This window comes from Sturnus vulgaris, chromosome 3 (assembly GCF_052056855.1).
Source record: "Sturnus vulgaris isolate bStuVul1 chromosome 3, bStuVul1.hap1, whole genome shotgun sequence".
Lineage (NCBI taxonomy): Eukaryota > Metazoa > Chordata > Aves > Passeriformes > Sturnidae > Sturnus > Sturnus vulgaris.
Window position 1 is genome coordinate 24,110,802 of NC_142245.1, and position 19,114 is coordinate 24,129,915.

A 19,114-nucleotide genomic window follows, 5' to 3' on the forward strand; every position below is an offset into this window, starting at 1 on the left:
GAGCTGTGTAGTTACTCTTTTTTCTGTGATCTTTGAGTAGAAAATGGCTGTTCATAATTAGTGACCAACTATCAATCAACAGATTCTATTTCATTTATTCTGCCATGTTTTCATAGCTTCACAAATCCTAATTTTAAAGTGAATATTTTTCATATTATCACCTGTTAACAGATCTTATATAATCTAGACACCCCTGGGTTGATATTTTTTTCTGACAGACAAGGATACCAAAGGTCCTGAGACATCTTCTGGAGAATATGGTCACAAGTGCTCCATTCAAAGCTTTTCAAACATCAAATATGTAGCCATCTGCACATGGAATGCCACATTATTTTTAGTGTACAGTCTTTGGAAAATGCTAGCCTTAACAGCAGAAAGTACCATTTTATCTTATTTGCAGGAGTTCTAGGATTTGCACAGATGGTGATGGTCCAGAGAGTCAGGATCATATGGCAAAGAAATGCATCTAAGTCACTGGGATATGCTCCCTTCATCTGCAGAAATGGGAAGAAATGATAAAAGCTTTTTATACCAAGTGTTCCCACATTTAGGATAGGGAAAAATGCTTTAATTGGTCTAACAATTATTTTTTCATGCATGCTAGTAGGTATTAAAGCATACATATATTCAGACACCTCCTAAAGCTGAGCTGCCATGAAAGCCCAGAAAGCTTTTTTTCTAACAGGTATCATAAAAATCATCAGAGGATAGCACAGAAGATCTAAGTTGGCTCAGAGTAAAATTATCATTGTTACTTACTTGCAAGTCTTCTTTCATGTTTAAATCAAACCTCAATTATTTCATCCTTCTTATTCTTTGGAAAGCAGAAGTTAAGCATAAATATGTTAGATGAGATCTCTTCTGAGAAATGCATTTGGGACAAAGAAGCAAAGAACCACAGATGACCCCAGAAGGAAACTGTATAAAGTCAAACAGGATGATCACCTGAGTGTGTCTTTATTTGCCAGTATACACATCATATTTGTTAGAACATTGTCACACTGGTTAATTTAAAGTTCTCTAAGCAGAAGGTTCATGACATCAACAAAGAGTGTGGGGAACAGAAAGGGAGTTGGGGAAGGAAACTTAGGAAATTTGTAAACAGAACCAAAATGTGTGTAAGGGCTAGGATTACCTTGATAAAATTATTAAATCATTAAAAATTATTTTTTCTTTAATGCAGACAGCAGTTCCAATGGTTGACCAAGCATTACTATTTTCTGAACAGTGAAGTCTGTTTTTGTTTACAAGGTAATGAATTCCAAAGGAAAGTGACAATAACAGATTTTAGAAGTGATTTTTCCTTTTTTTTTCAAATACTTTCCAGCAATTAAATTCACATGCAAAAAGCTGTTTTCACGTACAGAAAATACTTTGAAATATCCAAAGTCCTCGAACTGACAAAAATACATTTCACAGAGATAAACAAAATACAAATCCACAGCTGCAAAGTTTCAGATATGCAAAATGACTATTTTAATGTTGTGACACATCCAAGGTTTGAAAATATACTATAGCATGTTTCAGTCAAACTAACATGGGACTGAAGTTACCTGTGCTGTACAGGTAAATATAACTAAAACCAGCTGGTGGCATTCTGGCTCTCTCCAGAATAGGAATGGGATGTGTATGCTGAAAGTCCAGGGGTTTTTTACAGAAAGAGAACTGACAACATTAAACTGATCTTGCACACTGGGAACCCTCAAGATTAATATACAGTAGCACAAAAATGATAAAAGTAGTTTTTTGCTAGGTAATAATAAAGAAAACAAAACAACAAGTATCTGACAACACACAACTGGAGACACTGTAGATACAAGGTGACATTTAATTATAAATCCCTCTGGGGATTCAGAGTCTGACACCCCATGTGCAGATCTGCACATTCATTGCCAGAGCTCCCGCTTTCACCTGATGTGGACTGAAATGCCATGAAACGTATGTCTTCATCTGGATTATAATGACAGTTTCAAACGAAGTTCTCAGGCTTTAATAAGCTGCATAAACAACTGCAAACAGTCATTTGCTCTAATTATGTTACTGTCAAAATGTAAAAAAAAAAAAAAAAAGGAATTTTTTTAGGGGAACTTTAATTACTGCTGATTCAATTTAAAAATGGAACAAAAAAGAAAAGCAGCTCAAGAAATACTGAAAATCTACGTGAATTCAGTCACAGGTATTAGTTAAGGGCACCAAGGTTCTGTACAGAAATGAAAGTATGAAAACAAAAACAAACTCAAGAAAGGAAATGAACACTGATACTTCATCTCCAAAACATTTAGCAAAAATGACTTTTTTTTATTTTTTAGTGCATATAATTAGGAGCATGGTTGATAAATCAACTGCAGTGTACCCATTTTCTACAATCTTTGACTGATATATAAAAATAATTCTATGACTTCTGAGACAAACAGGACTTGCAAATATAACCTATTCCCATTAAAACTGTGCTTGGTGTCTTAGATGTTTAAGGCTATACATGCATTGAAATTTAAGGAATTTCAGGTTGAAACAGTAGTTGAAAACTGTGTTATATTACAGAAGTTGTACAATGAAGGGACACTGGTACAAATGATGCAGCATCAGTCTGTTCCTGTGAGACCAGCATACACCAGATAATTATTGTACAACATCAGGACTTCAGACACAGGAAAACCAAATCTGTTCTCAAAGTAGCACACTTCAGATATAGGTATAACATGGTAAACCAAGCTAATCTGACAGCACTTACTGACTGATATTTTTGTTTGTGATAGGATTTTGATTAAATTGCACCAAGAAACACAATTCAAACACTTGCTACTGATACAACAATGCACATCCAGTCAGAAAAGAGGTATTTGGAATTCTCAGCTGGGAGTCACATTTACAGAAGCCTATTCTATATTTGTTAACAGAGATCCATCATATCATTTTTGTCTTTAAGTAATTGCAAGTCCAAACATTATTTGTCCAAATAATTAGAAACAGGCTTGGTTCTTTGGTTAACACCATGTGACTTACATCAGACACAGGAATCAATTAAGAATAAACAGCCATATGAGGAAGGTTTTTGGACGGGGGTGGGGGTGAGGAAGGAAAGGGGAAAACTTCAAATTCAAAGAAATGCATTGTGTTAAACTGAACTGCCCTTTGAAACCTCCTAGACTAGGAATAATCAGTTTAAGACATCTCTTCAGTTGCAGTGACATTGCTTACACACCATAACTTCAGTTTCTCTACATATTAAATTTTATACAAAAGAAGGAAGGCACCGAGTGCATCGGTGATGTACAGGCAGTATAAAAGTATGCAAGAAAATGCTACATACTGTATATTTCATACCTTTCAGAAATGTGGTGAATGTGTGCTATCTCTATGCAATATAATGCTTCACAAATCCAACTCCTTATATCCCAATGAAAGAATGAATTAAAATGTGAAACACATTTTAATAATCTTGCTGGTAACAGCACAATTCAATATTTGTATTCACTAAGATCAGTTATTAGCTTATAGTCACCAGAAAAAACAAGTTCAAAATCACTGAAGATCAAGGGAACTATAATCTAAAACTATACTTTGGGACAGAGCCAGCAGCCTTTACTCATGACAGATGTCCCACTAAGAATGGAGAGGAGGCTCAGTTTTACCACTGTTATTCATGTTAATAGTGCCTTTCTCTGAGACATCCCCAGGAATAGATGGAAGTGCTTACAGGGAAAGGTCCTACACAGCATGAAAGACATCTGGTTAAACCAGGACCTGAGTAAAAGGCAGAAGGTTCAGGCCCTTAGTCATTATATTAGCACTTTTGATTGTGTTAACAGTGATATAGCTTGCTCATAGAGCATTTCATTTTACATTGTTAAATCATCTTATATAAAAATAGGTAAGAAAGCTCTGTAAGAAAGTATATATACTATATAAGGAGAAATCTCTCCTTAAAAAAAGCAAATAAAGGGAAAAATTGAATAAAAGGTTTCACTAATTACACTTTGTTATGAAAATCACATTAAAAACATTTATCGTAAACGAAACAGTACTGAGCACTAATGAACCTTGTGGTTTACTGGAAAGGACAGCAAACTAGCTGTATAGTAAAAAAAGATCATTGCTCTATCTCCTTTTTTGTAAATATTCCCTAACACATTCAACTGCTTAGAAATTTTCTTGAAATGTCATAATAAGCCATTTGCAAAATTGATAATCAAAACTGGTTCAAAGCCCTACTCCTTGCTATGTACCATGGCCTAGAGATTGCATCTCAAAGCTCTGATGATGCTTCCAGTTAATTCTGCAAATTCATTCAAATTCACACTCTGGAAATGAACCAAAAGTTAAAAAGCAATCCACTTTAGACCCTCAGTATGCAGTCAGTGCCCACGGGGTTTGCAAAACATAGAAAAAAAATTATATTGATACAATGGGCAAGACTCTTATCCTCAGATACAAGAGAGAAAAGGATGACATTAATTACATCCCTGAATGTCCATGAGGTATTCCTTCAGTGTATGGTATTACTGCTTCTGCTCTCCTGAGTAGGGCCTTTATGCCAGCTCAACCAGAAGATGCTTCCAAGGATATGAATTAATCCTTCTTGCTGTAAGACAGCTTTGCCCTTTTTCTGGGCAGAGCTGTCTCCTGATCTTCATTCCTACAGGAGCAGTACCACCCACGTTCCTGACTCCTGGCACATTCCTCTGCATAAGGACTATGTTTCTATATTGATCCAGCATAAGCCTGAACAGCAAAACTTGATCCAGCAAAACCTGATCCTGCATGTACCAGGCCCATCCATTACTTCAGTCACATCACATAGGAACTAAGCTTGCCAGCACTAATAATTGTGCCATATTCAGGTAGACATAATATAAGCAGACACTGGTGCATAAGATTTCTGCATAGCCTGCAGAAAGGAAGAAACCCTGCTTGAATTTAAGGAGGGGCAGTGATAAGTTCTTAAGGCTAAACTAATCCATGTCACTGTAGGCCAGTTGGCGCTTGCCCCACTCACCCAAGGCAAATAAAAAAACATCTACCCTCTGTAAAATACACTGGTTTAGAAGCCACACAATGTCCACAGAGACCAACACTGCTCTGAATGCATGAACTCCACAACTAACATGTCACAGTTTGTCTGAGCTGGGCCCTCCGAGGGCCACAAGGTTCCAAGAGAGAAATATGAATCACTGCTACTGTAAGAAGCCATCTCTTATTTTGATGCTCTTGCTCTCACATGACATCTCTTCAATGGGTGTCAGTGATTTCACCAAAACCTAAATGCTTCTGTGAATTTTCCCTCAAGAACTACCATCAGAACAAAGTAGACTGAAATCCAGCTGTGATGTACTACACAATCCAGCAGTTCAGTCAAAGACCAAAAAACCAGAACATTCTTGATGGCTCCTTCTAACCATAAACATTGCTGAATGTTCCAGTTAAAACAATCAAGATGTTTAGGGTCTGCTTTAACATTTTTAATAATAAGTTCTAAAAATATTTCAAAAGCTGAGGGAAAGAAGAAAAAAGAGAGATAATGAACAAATAACAGGTTTGTGACAATATCTGGATGTTTGGGTTTTTTTGCCTCCATTCATAACTGAAATCATATTTGACTGTGTTGCAGGTGCCAGGCTGTACCACCCCTCTAACCCACCAATCCTATTGCTCTTCACACCTTCAGGGTGAGGTCTGCTCTCCTCCTGAAGCCTGTGGGCTCCTCCCACTAACATTAATGGCAGGCAAGCACGCACATCAGTGGGAAAATTAAAAGGATGTTTAACTGTTATTGAGAATTTAGCTTCAGAAGGAAGTCACAAACAAGTGACCAGATTGATTTTAAAGACTGCTGAAAACAGGACAGCTTTTTTTCCTCCAGAAAAGTGTCATAAGTAGAGGTGTCAATACTACTCTGAGTTCCATGAAAGGGCATTCTGTTATTAGTTTCAGGCTGGAACACCTCAGGCCAAAAGGCCTCCCCTCAAACCTCACTCCCTGATCTTACCCCAGACTTTTTGTTAAAATTTGGATGTGTAAGAGTGATCTGTACCCAATTCCTACATGAAAATGTCTCCCTCAAAGAGATTTTCTTCTTCTGGGTCGCTATATTAAAACTGATGGTTTGTATTTCAGAAATTTTGGGGAGTTGGAGAGGTCAAATAAACTTTGCACCAGTACCTTAATGTACAGAGTATCCCTGACCTCTAAGGTCCAGTGACTGCCACTGGCAGCTTTTCAGAGCCATGGGGAGGGTATGCAGGAGTGAGCCACTGGGGAGAAGAGAGAGCAAATCAATCAAGAACACAAACACAAATTTTAGACAACAAAAGAATTGCTCCAAAGGTGTGAAAACGGGAAAGTACTGATGGTACTGCATCTGCCATCAAAAGTCATGGCAAAAATTTACAGGTAAAAATATTTCCAACAGTAAATGCCATAAAATCTTGTTTTCAGCTCAAGCTTTTTCTAAATTGGTAACAATGTTTAGCTCCCACAAAAGCACATACCTTCATTCCAAGGGCTCCCCAGATGTCCAAATCTAATTATTACTGAGTTTAGTGGACTTTCATTTCATTTAGAAATTGTGTCATATTTCTCCCATTGTAGACCTTACACCTTGCCTTGCTTCTGCCTTTGCAGTCAGACCTCCCAGTGCAGCTGCAACGTGGACACCTCACATCCTGAGCATGAGGCAGCAGCACGGGCATCAAACTTTGCATCTTAGCAGAGCTCCCCTCGTTCCCCGTGTCCCCTGGCAGTACGGGAGCAGCGGGATGGCTCTGCTGCCCTCCAGCCTCCCATGGCTGGAATGTGGATGTGGGGGACAGCGATGGCCTGCAGCTGCTGCACAGCCTCTCCTCCTTCGGTGCAGTGATTTCATGCTTGGCTGTCCTGCCCTTCACAACCTTGCCCTTAACAGAAAGGAACTTTTTCACATTTATAATACTTTAGGACGACCTATAGGAAATATTCTAAGCACTAAAACAGATCATATAAAGAAAGGATGCAATACTTCCAAGAATAGAATCTGCAGGAACATCACTGTTCTACAATTATTTAAGGCTACACTGACAAGAAACAGATTCAATTCAAGATCTGCAACTTCTACATGGTTTGCTGGCACACAGAAAAGTAATTAATTTGATACATTTTTTCAAGTACTTACTGTACTTTTGAACAAAGGCAAACAACAAAAAGCTATGAAAAAAAAACCCACAGCCAACTCTGGGGAAAATACAAGTGCCTCTAATTTGTCACTGATACTTTGTTCTTCAGCAATTCTGTTCCGTGCTTAAGACCTAACTGAATGCACAAAACTGTGTGTGCAAGCCCTTATGTAGGGTTTAAAAAACCCACGATAGCTGAAGGCAGATTTCAAATACAAAGGTGTAGGTTTGCATAAGCAATGAAAAACAAAATTACAAACAAATCAAATAGTAAGAATAGAAGAAAGAAAAACAGTATGACAGCTAGTGGTACTACAATTAACTCACAAAAATCCCAAGATGAATCCAGTTATTGGTGTGACTGGTTTTGCATGGCAAATCCATATCCTACTGCAGTCAAAATTAAACATTCATTTCCAATCCTTACACATTCAGTTCCTAGCCTTTTTACAGTATAAATCCAAGCAAACCAATCCTTCTTCTGTGAAGCACAGACTGGTCCCAGATACTTTACCTAAAGTCCTAGAGAGAGATTTTTCCTCCCAAACGAGCCCAACACAGAGTACCATAAATCTCTGTTGTGTCTAAATTAAGATTTCAGTGCCTTAGAAATCTAAATGCTGAAATGCAAAGCTGCAGCAATGCAACCTACAAACAGAAACCCAAATCATGACACAGTTTAATTTAGTTTAGTTTGGTTCTGTAAGAGGTCATTTGCTGCACCTGCCAAACTGACTTCTTCATTTGTTCAGTGATGATGTTAAGTATGTTCTCCACTGGAATTGCCTGACCCAGTTCAATATTGTACATTATTTTAAATAGTAAAACTGTACAAAGAGACAACCATCAAGACACAATTTTAAGTTTTAGAAAAGAGCATCTAAATATCCACAAACAGAATAGATAAAACCACTTCCACACCCAGTGAAAAACTGCTTTACAACAGCTTCTACGTCATTGCTTATATTATATGGAAAGCTGAAAAGATTGTGAAAATCTGAGCATTTTCCTTATGCATATAAAATTAATGCTGATTTTGTATTAAATTCTACACTCAACATTAAATTTCTCAAACTGGACTAACAAAAACGACTGAGAGAGACAAACCTGCATTGTATTACTGCAAGACCATTCCTGTTTAAAGAACGTTTTTTGCATTATTTGTATTTAGTAAATAAAGCTTCTGTAGATGAAGCAGCAGCACAATATTCAGGAGGAGAAAAACAAAACCACAGGCCTGTAATAATGTTTAAATCTTTAAATCAACAAAAACTGAAAGTGCGGCTCTGCAAATAAATCCCTCAAAAGACACCAAATAAACCAAGACGTGGAATTACAAAATCCTTTAAAAAGGACTTAATGAAATTGTTAAATAGTGTGAGAATTTGAGAACCATGTGAAATATTTTTATTACAGCATACATACCATCAGCAGTCTCACTGTACCTGACTGTCTGTATACCCCAAAGCCAGGATTGTTCAAAGGTATTAAAAGGAATTCAAGAGGAACACATCTGTCCTAATGAGAACACTTTAGACTAACACCAATTGCCTCAACAACCCACCAAGTGCTACAACAGTCAGTGAGGTCTCATATTAGTAAGACATCGACATCATTTATAAGAAAAAATTACTTTCTTTACAGGAACAATTAAAAATAAACAAAACTTGCAATAACAGACAAAAAAAATTATTTAAATTGGGAAGCTTTTTAAAAATACTTTTACTCAGTAATGCATAAGTTTAGCAATATGATTTAGATTCAGCAGTCAGTCAATTATTGTGAGTCCAGCTAAAGGCTTTGGGACAAATAGGAACCTCAGAAGCACTGATATTTTCTCAATTTTGGTGGATGCCACAAGTGTTTATCTGGTGATACTGCAGCTTCTCAACTGCATCATTAGAAAGCTATGTTTCCCAACCTGAACACAAGCAAAGCAAACTTCTATTTTTTGTGTGAACATTCGTTCAATTGCTGGCAAATCACTAGGAAAAAAAAACCTACTGATGTTCTCTTCTTCAAGAAGAAAGGTAAAAACTCCTGGTCTGCTCTCTACTTCCAACAAACAGCATATGGTAATGCCTAAAACAACTCACAAGAGACCTGAATGGATACCTGTTTCAAGCAAGGCCATAGTATTTTGCATTTATTCAGAGTAGTTCAACTGCTGCCACTTCCTTCACAGTCTTTCAACTTAACTTCTAACTGCTGATATTTTAAAGAAACCTGTATCAATTCGTTTAATGAAAATATATTTTAGTAAAGTCGTGCTCTATGAGCTTCCTACATTGGAATACATGAATAGAGGAAGTGCTTTCAACAGAAAGTTACATAGTTTTACAGTACAACCTGTCTAAGGAGTTTTGGAAGGGACCAAACTAATGATCTGGTCTCTTTGGATTAGGCAGAAGTACAGGCAAGAGGGAAAAACCCAATTTTTGCCATATATAGAGCTCGTTCCTGTCACAGATTGAAGAAACATTAGTTTGATGTCAAAGTTCACCTGATGCCCAAATGCTAGTATTTTTCAAACCAACTGCATATCAAAAAACGAAAACTTACTTTACCAAGCTCCTGGAAAGAAACTCAGTGCAAAACAACAGCATATTTCTATTTGCTATATTATTAAGTGTTCTTTCACCAGTGGTTTTTCTTTTTTTGCTTTTGCTTTACAGACCATTAACTTTTTCTCAAAGTGCAAAATATTGACCTTTAATCTGAATGCAGGCAGGTCAGAAGCTACAGTATTAAAGCAATACAAAAGGTACACAAGGAGGAGCTTACATTAATTTGGAGAACCTCGCACAGAATGTTTCTGAATTGAAAACCACAAAAACAAACCCAAACAAATACAGCATCAGGTGGGTGGGGAAGGGACCGCTATTGTATCTGTGTACAGCAAGGCTCCTCTGACACCAAGGGAGTTCATGACACCAAGTGAAGATTCTGTGTTAAATCCCACCATTTTGCAGGTTGTGCATCCTTTGTGATGGAATGTCGACCGCAATCTCCATTTTTCACTCCCACAACGCATCTGCTGATTGCGACCGGGGACGATCATCTTGCCGGGAGAACAAGCTCCCTTAGAACCACGGGCTGCACCTTCTACCACCCATTAGGATTCCAGTAAAGTATGCCATCTACAGACTTGCTGTCCTTTTGATTCCTTCATTTCAGTCCAGTGATTGAGCTCGTCCTCTCCTGAGCTGTTGAGACCTAAGGAAATCCAGCCTATCATCTCTTTCCGCTTCATGCTGCGCTTATTGTACACGGAGAGGATGAGCGTCACGTCCGAGAGCTGGAACAGGGCCACCTGGAACACAAAGGTCTCCTTGTACACGGGGTTCGGCTGCCCTCGGCGGATGGAAGTCTTGCACTTGGACATCTCCTGCCCCATCGAGTTGAGCAGTGTTAACTTCACATACGTGTCTGCAAAAGAAGTCACGTTGTGGAGTGTCAGATACCTCGGAACGAAAGATTGGGAGAATCTTTAAAGGCATTTACAAAGAACAAGGATATGGTGTATACCAGGATGGCTGAACACAGCTTAGTTTGGACACATGGAGAGATGACAAGTAAATAAAATATTACAAACACACTAACAAATGAACTAGCTCCAGTACTATGTACACGGGTTATGTTAAAGGTATACCTCATAATCCTCTTCCCATTGACCCCCCACCCAATTTAGTCTAAAAAAACTTTAATTGCATTAACACTTAGCAAGCTCCAACTAGCCACAACACTGTAAAGCATACCACTGAAATTCCAAAGAATATGGATAAATGAATGCAATTAATAAAGTCAATTAATGAAGAGAAAAAAAAATTATGTCAATATGCAGCAATGATAGCAAAACAGCCAGGAAAAAATGCTTAAGAATAATCTCTGCATGGATGTGGTTGTCGTTTTGGGCTTTTCAGTTATATTTATTTTGAAAAGCAAAACGTAGCAAAGTACATTCAAGAATGTCAGTTTACACAATACAAAAAACCCTATCATTTCCTAGATCCATGAAGGAATACATTTACTGCAAGTTTAGAGAAAAGCAAGTTTTTGCATAATTTGAGATGATTGTTCAAAGAGAAGCTTGTATGGTGCTTTTAAGCATACACTTAAGAAGCTGATGCAAGTAAGGTAGTTAGCACATATTATGTCTTAGCATTTGGGTATAAGCCCTTATTTTTAAATGTCTATTTTCATTGGACCAAAAGCACCAAACCATGATCCTGCAGACAGATGTACATTTCATAAAGTTAACTAATTATAGAAAATATAAGATTGTTTTAAACAATCTTGTATTTAATTTTTACTCCTTTTCATATTAATGGATAATATCAATTAAAGGTTAGAGTTTATGTTAAAAAAACCATATTGAGTATTTTCACTTTGCAGGTACACTGAAACCCCAACATCCATAATCAGAGATAAATGCAACTTTTGAATTAAAGAGTGCCACAAAAAACCAAACATATATTTTTATAAACTGGTATGGTAGGCAGCTGTGGATATCTTACTGCTGGCAGGTTTCTTTTGCATGAAAAAGACAACATCCAATTAATTTCTACAGGAACTCACCTCGGATTATATAAACCTGTCCACCTATCAAGTGTTTTAGACAACAGAACAGTCCGTCTGACAACAGGGGGTGGAAAGCAGTAAAAGAAATAATGACCAGATGTCAATAGTTGGGTGAGAGAGGATCAAAGGTTAAAGTTTAAGAGGAAACACTATTCACTGGAATGGAAGAACATGAAACCTTAGCAGCACAGATCAGAAAAAGGATTGAACAAAAGGATCGTTAGGTAAAATTTAATGAAATGAAAATTTTGTGCAGTTTTTGTGTAATCTTTAACAAAAATTACATTGCTTACATAATGGATTATCTTAGGACTAATAGACACTGGATTCTAAGCCACACTTACCATTGCAAGAATCATACAAATGATTAAGTTATAGCAGATTGGGTAAAATCATTATATGATTATCAAACCTTATGCTTTTTCATGCAAACTCCAGCATATTTAGAAAAACTGCACATTTAAGTAATTAAACCTCATATATTAAAAGCAATAAAATGAAAAATCATTTAACTGAAAACCAAGCTGGTTTTGCCCTTAGCTTTTCTAGTTACTGATAATTCATTGTAGTACTTCAGCTCTTGAGTAGTGATGAACTTGGGCACAAGAATGACTCTGATGTAATCTCTAAAAAGAGCTGAGGGACACTTATATCTGAAATTCAGCAGATGTAAAGATCTTGCTTATTAAAATCCACATATTTATAGATTTAATGTGTGTTTGCATGCATTTAATATGCAAAAGCTCATACCCTGCTTCAACTAAACTTTAAAGAAAACTGAGAAGCATCTTTTTGTCAGACAAAATATTAACTGTCACACAGAGAAACAAAGAAGACACATCCACTGTTACTGCCTGCAGGACTTGGCCTATTTGCCTGTACTCAATTGATAAATGAGTTACTATGTAACATAAATATGCAGCAGAGGTGCATGTACTAACCAGAAGTAGAAATTTAGTGTTCAGTTCATATTTGCTGCAGAAGCACTTGACAAAAATTCCTAAGTTGCCAAGCCCTAGACTACAGAAATGGGGGAGAGAGTAATTGCTTCCATTTCCATCACAGCTCCTCAATACGTGAATGAAAACTGAGCTGCTCATACACTTTGCAGTCCTTCTCAGGATTTTGGACCATTGATAGTCTAAACAACACATGTGACCAGGACATTTCTTCTTCTTCTTCTTCATCATCATCATCCCTACAGGCCTTGGTTTTCATTTTGTGGATATGATGGCACAGACTGAGGCTGGCAGATGTCCACGATGTATTCAGCAGGGAGTTGGGTATGGCGGTGGCAGGGACCTGAGTCCAGGAGCTTAAAAGGTGCCACCACTGCTGGGGGGGGAGGGGAGGGTGATGGCACAAAACAGCCCAAAGGAGAAGTGTGGATTCCACAATATTCTGTGCATGGTTTTACCAGACCCAGAAAATTCCTTAGTTTCCAGCTTTTTAGGAATAACAGAACTCCGAACCCACATTCGCCTAAACAGAACTGGCCTATCGTTATTAACAAATATTAAATCTTCCCCCCTATCCTTCACAGGGACAAAAGGCAGCATGGAAGCTCTTCCCTCCAAAAAGGTTAGACAGAACATGGTTTTACAGAACTATGTACCATGTTTTATGTTCCTTTCTTACAATCTGAAACAGATTTTTGACCCCACTGACACTCACAACTGCTAGCTACACAGCATGGGCCCACTGAGCACATTTTGGGAATTAACATACTAGGGAACGAGCATCTCTGTTTTCAAAGCAAGTGCTGAACCCCTCCTAACTTGCATATTCTAAATATTAAATAAAAACTGGCCATCTCTGAGATTCCAGACAGACAAGCATCTGGTTTTACTTTAAGGGAACACATGGTCTTCCTGTCCCTTTCATTTTTTCCTACACCTCAGTGTCCTTGGACCTCTTTGGCTTTCCCCAACACTTTCTACACTTTGTCTCCAAATAGGTGACTCTGGGGCAGCCACCCAAATATACAAAAGCGTTAGAGATTCATCTATCACCTTCCTTCTCTGGCCATGTTAACAAAGTCTGGCTCCATCAGTGTGAAAGGTATAGATAAAGCAAAGCAGAGTAAGGTGAGCCAATTATGAATAGAATAAACATGGGTCAAGAAAATGAGAAAGAGGAGAGAATGTCAGCATCAAGTCTGGCTTACTTCCTAAACTCTGAAGATGAAGTGAAACATGCAAACCACTTACAAAATGTTGGCAGCCTAATACATAATCCAGTAGCAGATAATCTGCTCGTGCCACATTAATCTGGGGTTTAAAAACCAGAAAGAGTAGCTAAAACCTGATCCTCCAGACAAAATCAAAAGGAACAGGTAGGTATTTCTTATTAACGCTTACATAAATCAGACACACCATCTTAAAAAACAATAAAAAATATATTTTTAAGAGTTTGTTACCGAACTTTCTCAAGCTATGTCAAAGAGCTAGAGACAGCAATAACATTCTCTCCCTGTGACATTCCATCTGGCTCCACTTAGGAAGTATATAAAGTTCACAGATATTTCAGGCATGTATTTTTGAACAAATGCTTGAAGACATAATTCAAGTCCTTTCTGATGGTGAACATTCCTCCTGTACAGTAAATATGCAAAGGCCTCAAGTAGTTGCTCCTTGTCTTTACTGACATTCCCAAATTACATATATTACCACACATATACCGGCACACAAATAATTAAAGACTGCAGTATCAACCCCTCTAGGAGCGGCAATAACTGTTCAGAATGTTTATATTAATATTAACTGGCATGTACTTTCTCTTTAAACACTGACTTTTTTATTCTTGGACTGTGATGTGAGGCATTAGTAATTTAGCAATTAATCATTATGATAAAGGTAATTTATTAGTCAGTCATCATGAAAAATTAAAACAGGCTTGTCAACTTACAATTAATATTTTGAATTTTAGATTTTTGCTATTTCCCAACTGACTAGAAATATAAAACATGAAACAGATTAGTTGATGATTGCTCTATTTCATTTTGATTGGGTAAGACTAAGTGGTAGGATTGAAGTCCTTGCTACTGAGAGCCCCACCAGTACAGAAGCATTAGGATGAAAAAAGATTTTCACTCACTGGGTGGTCTGTTCGCTGCCAAGTTTTTGAAGTGGCTGCCTTTTATCACTTCTGCTGATAATCTTCCAGTTGTAGCATTATAAAGGAGGCCAATGAGGATTTCTGGAGCTGAGCCATGTACCAGAGACTGACAAGAGGAGGTACTTTCACTGCAGGACACTTCTGACATGCTCATTTGAGAGTCACAACCCTATAAAACATAAAAAGTTCTGTGTGTTATGGAATGATGTTACTGGGAAGTCGGTTTTTAGAATAATGCAAAGAAAATTCTGACAGCAACTTAGTGACAATAACGAATTCCATTCAATCACACAGTAAGAAATGTATATTCTTAATACATACTTCATTTGCACTTGTTAGAGGTAAAAATAAAGTGGTCTGAAATTAAAACAAATCTGAGGCGCTTCCACTGCTTCATGATTAAGGAGAAATAACAGCAGAAGATGAAGAACAGCCTTTATGGTCCCTATTTACTTCAACTTCTGAGGTAATACCTGCAACATAATTTGTCAGCATCCTGGAAAACACTGAACCTTGGATCTTGTATATTTCAAAAATGGAAAACATCAGTGGAACCTTGAAGACAATAAAATGCAGAAAATTCTTATTCATCCTTTGTAAAGGTTATTCTCTAGACTGAGAATTTGAGTAGTAAAATAACAGAACAAAAGCAATTAGAAAAATGCACTCTGTCTAACATAAATTAGCTTACAAGGAATTTAATTGATCCAGGGATATCGAACAGCAATAGTCCCTTTGTCTTGGGTGGGAAAGGAAGAATGCCATCCAAAGCTCAGGAAGCAAAACTTTCATTTCCACCCTGAAAGCCTCCAAAAATTTAGATCTTTCACGCATTTTCACTACATCACATCTTTAATGGGAATTTCTATTACTAATTTTTATCATTTTAACTCCTCATTATTGGCCTTAAAAAAAGGAAAAAATACATTTTCTTTATGCTGCCATGCTAATCACACCATGGATATTCCTATTAAAACTGGATGGCAAGTAGCCAATGGAATGGCAAAGTACTTGGGATCTGAGGAGAGACTTCTGAATTATCAGCACATCCCTCTGAGTCTCTCAGAAAAAAAATGTAAATTGGGTCCACAGATTTTTCAAATATGGCCTGACTCATTTGGGAACCTAGCATCACTCTTTCAAGGAGTCATGATGATATTGTGACGCTGATTCTTCCAGATTCCAAATGTGTCTATGATTTCCAGCTGACATGGGCATAAGATCAGACCTAAAACCTAAATAGCACAAATCCTCATCAAGACAAATGTTAACTTTATAAGCAAGTAACTTCAGCTGACATGTAATGCCCACATGCATTATAGAATCTCAAATTATAAAAGACATGATTCTACAATAATATCCCTCTTATTGACATTTTAACTAGTTCTTTTCAACAGAACATTTCCCAAAAGTCTAGCAGAAGTTTCAAGTAGCAATCCAGTTCCTCATTAATAAACATTCACTGTTGTTAGCAAATGTATTCTTACTACTGAAGAAGGACCTCAACAAGTTTCTCTGACTTCCCCCTCCCAAGCTGCAGATTCAGAATTTTAAATCTTTGGTTATTTCTCCAAAAGCTCTTTATTCAACGCCAAGAATAAATTTCAAACTGCTTGCAAATTGTTAATTGCTGAAAACTAATTATAAGTATACATTCATTCTCTGATTCTTGTCATTCATAGAACAGGAAACTTTTGATTCCTAACTTAACAGAAGGAACAAAATGGAAAGTTTAAAAGAAAGATGACTTGATTCAGCAGTCACAGGATACATCGCACACTTGGAAGGCTCAGCCTGTCACAACTGCAGCTATTACTTAAGCTTTCTGGCATTTTAAAATTGCAACCCATTATCCCTGTGGTGCTTATTCACCTTATTATTTTCTCGAGCCAGGAATTTTAGCACAGTCCACCTGACACTGTTCAACGCTTAGGTCTCAAATTTGATTGCGATCATGCTGCAAGCCCACAAAAAAATAAAAGATATAACACAAAGCAGGCAGCTGAGTAACACTGTCCCCAAATCCTCAAAGGGCTTTGACATGCTGAGAGAAGATGATGATAGTGTCTTTGCCTAATTGGGATTTATTTGTACAGTTTACTGATGTCCTAAGAGGGACCTAGAAACCAGTTCATGACAGAGTCAAATTCGCTACAATGGGTATCAGAGTAAGGTTTAACCTGTTAGAAATACTCAATAGTAAATGAGTGACTACTGAGTGTAAATGATTCCTGAAGTACCAGGAAAGAGAAGACAAGTAGCTTCTGTGTAATATAATAGAGAAGGAGGAAAACAACTGAAAAATTCAATGTGTGGTTCTACAAAGTTACATAAGCACAGACTAGAAATACCATTCCTTTACAGCAGAATTCTGAGTGGATAAGAGAAGGACAAGACTGCCTTTCTCAAGGCCAGGCAAAAGGATCTCACCAGCTGAAAGGTGGAATGAGAAGACCAAGGTGATGCTTCAGAACTCTAAGGGGATGGAAATGCAACTAAATGACTGTTCCTTAGACGTGTTGCACAGAAAGAACTGGTAGATGTAAGCTAGATGAAAATCTGGAGAGAGTTTCTAATTAAATATTCTGCTACAATATTTTCTTAACCAAAATATTTTTGCAGGTTTGAGTAAAACGAATGAATGTTGTATAACCCTTATTTTACAATAAATTTATAGATCTCCTTGCTACAAAACTGTGGGGACATAGAAAAGACATTAAAATAAAGCTATCAAATTCACTGAAGGAAAAATGTAACTAGTACTATGTTTTCCCTTTCACTCTAAAAGAACCTCAACTTCAATTCATTTTGTTTCCTGCTGACCCAAATGGATTAAAAAAACCACTCTGCTTTTTAGTTACGAACTGAAAAATCCTAACATAAGACAAAGTGAAATGTTAAGAAGGAAAGTGAAGCGGATTAGAAGACACAATGATGTTACTGGGTAGAAAAAGATTACACAACATAAACCAAAGTATATTTTCTGTGGCTATAACATGGAAGAAAATAGAGGATTTAGGGACAAGTATGTGAAAGACCTGAGGAAAAGGGGACAGCAAGGTTGCATTTTGTCAGTTTACTTTTAAAAGAAAAGAAAAATTTTATGAGGAAGAGAAGAAATCAGAATCAGGAATTGTAAGAGACAGCTGAGATCAACTGTGCTCAGATCAACAACTTCACAAAAACTTTCCATTATAGGACAAAGTTAGAACCAGAGATACTGAGTATTACTGGATGTCTTCTCAGAAGTATTTTCTCCAGCACAGAGTTTATTGTTCACACTGTGGAAATCCATTGTTTTAAGGAACGTATTGCATGACAATGACATCTGTGGGTAAGTCACCTGACTTTGTGCTGTCATACACTGCACTAGAACTGGAAATAACAGCTTTATTAAAGTTTCTGTTTAGAGAGTTTTTTCCTATTTACACAAGAATTCCAGAAGAGTACTAACAAACTCATCAAGAAAAAAGCCAGATAAGAAGTTATGCTTTTAACTGCTCAAAGTATATCCTTCAAAACCAAGTGCCAAACTGTAAAATATTAAGACTTGAAATTGCTCATTGGTACAAAATGAATATAGATGGACCTCCAAGGACAATATTATGGTGCAACCAGATGCTTTTCATCTCCATGCAGGTCTGAATTCAATCTGTCTGTAAAGGTATCTCTGCCCACTTTGATACTGCTGCTTCCCTGTGGGAAACTTAAGATTCAGACCAAAAGTTACTATTTGTTTGAAATCATGTCTATGTAAGTTTATTTTCATATACCCTCCCTCTCACCCTCTATAAACACTGTGTGTAATTCACCAAGCAAGGAAAAGGACTATGGTTCCATAAGAGCAAAGGCTTTTTGAGGTCAATGAAGCACCAGAAGAGCCTAGTGAGAACTGTCACAAAACCTTGTCACTGATCTGCTCACAGTGCAAGAAACTATCTCTTGAGGTTGTCTCCACTATATTAACACTAAATCCTGAACCTTTTTTTGTCAATCTAGCCATAAATACATTATTAACCGTAAGCACTGCAAAAAAAATAGTGACGTCTATTCCAAATATTTGGTTCATATATCTGTCTTACTGCAGTAAATAAAAAATGTTCAGCTTTTGAGTTGTCTAACACAAAGCTGTGTGCAAAGGACCTAAACCTTTCCCACCACAGGATAGTACTTTGTAATAATGTTAGTCTGATTTTATTTGATCAACACATAGAAGAATTTCTGCTTTCCACTGGATTCTAATAGAAGTATGCATAATATTCTAAAAA

At 37.1% G+C, this 19,114-nt stretch overlaps 1 protein-coding gene across 4 annotated transcripts in view; it reads right to left on the reverse strand.

Moving 5' to 3' along the window:
- Nucleotides 1-923: 923 nt before the first annotated feature.
- Nucleotides 924-19,114, reverse strand: part of SYT14 (synaptotagmin 14) — an 88,717-nt gene continuing 70,526 nt past the window's right edge. For 2 of the 4 annotated variants that reach the window (XM_088161210.1, XM_088161209.1), the window contains 3 exons: nucleotides 14,826-15,015; nucleotides 11,727-11,783; nucleotides 924-10,577 (listed from right to left, as the gene is read on the reverse strand). In XM_088161210.1, coding sequence (XP_088017336.1) covers nucleotides 10,264-10,577; nucleotides 11,727-11,783; nucleotides 14,826-15,015 — 561 coding nt within the window. In that variant the 3' untranslated portion in view covers nucleotides 924-10,263. The remainder of the gene's footprint in view (nucleotides 10,578-11,726; nucleotides 11,784-14,825; nucleotides 15,016-19,114) is intronic. The other 2 variants (XM_014887414.2, XM_088161211.1) reach the window with 1 other exon arrangement.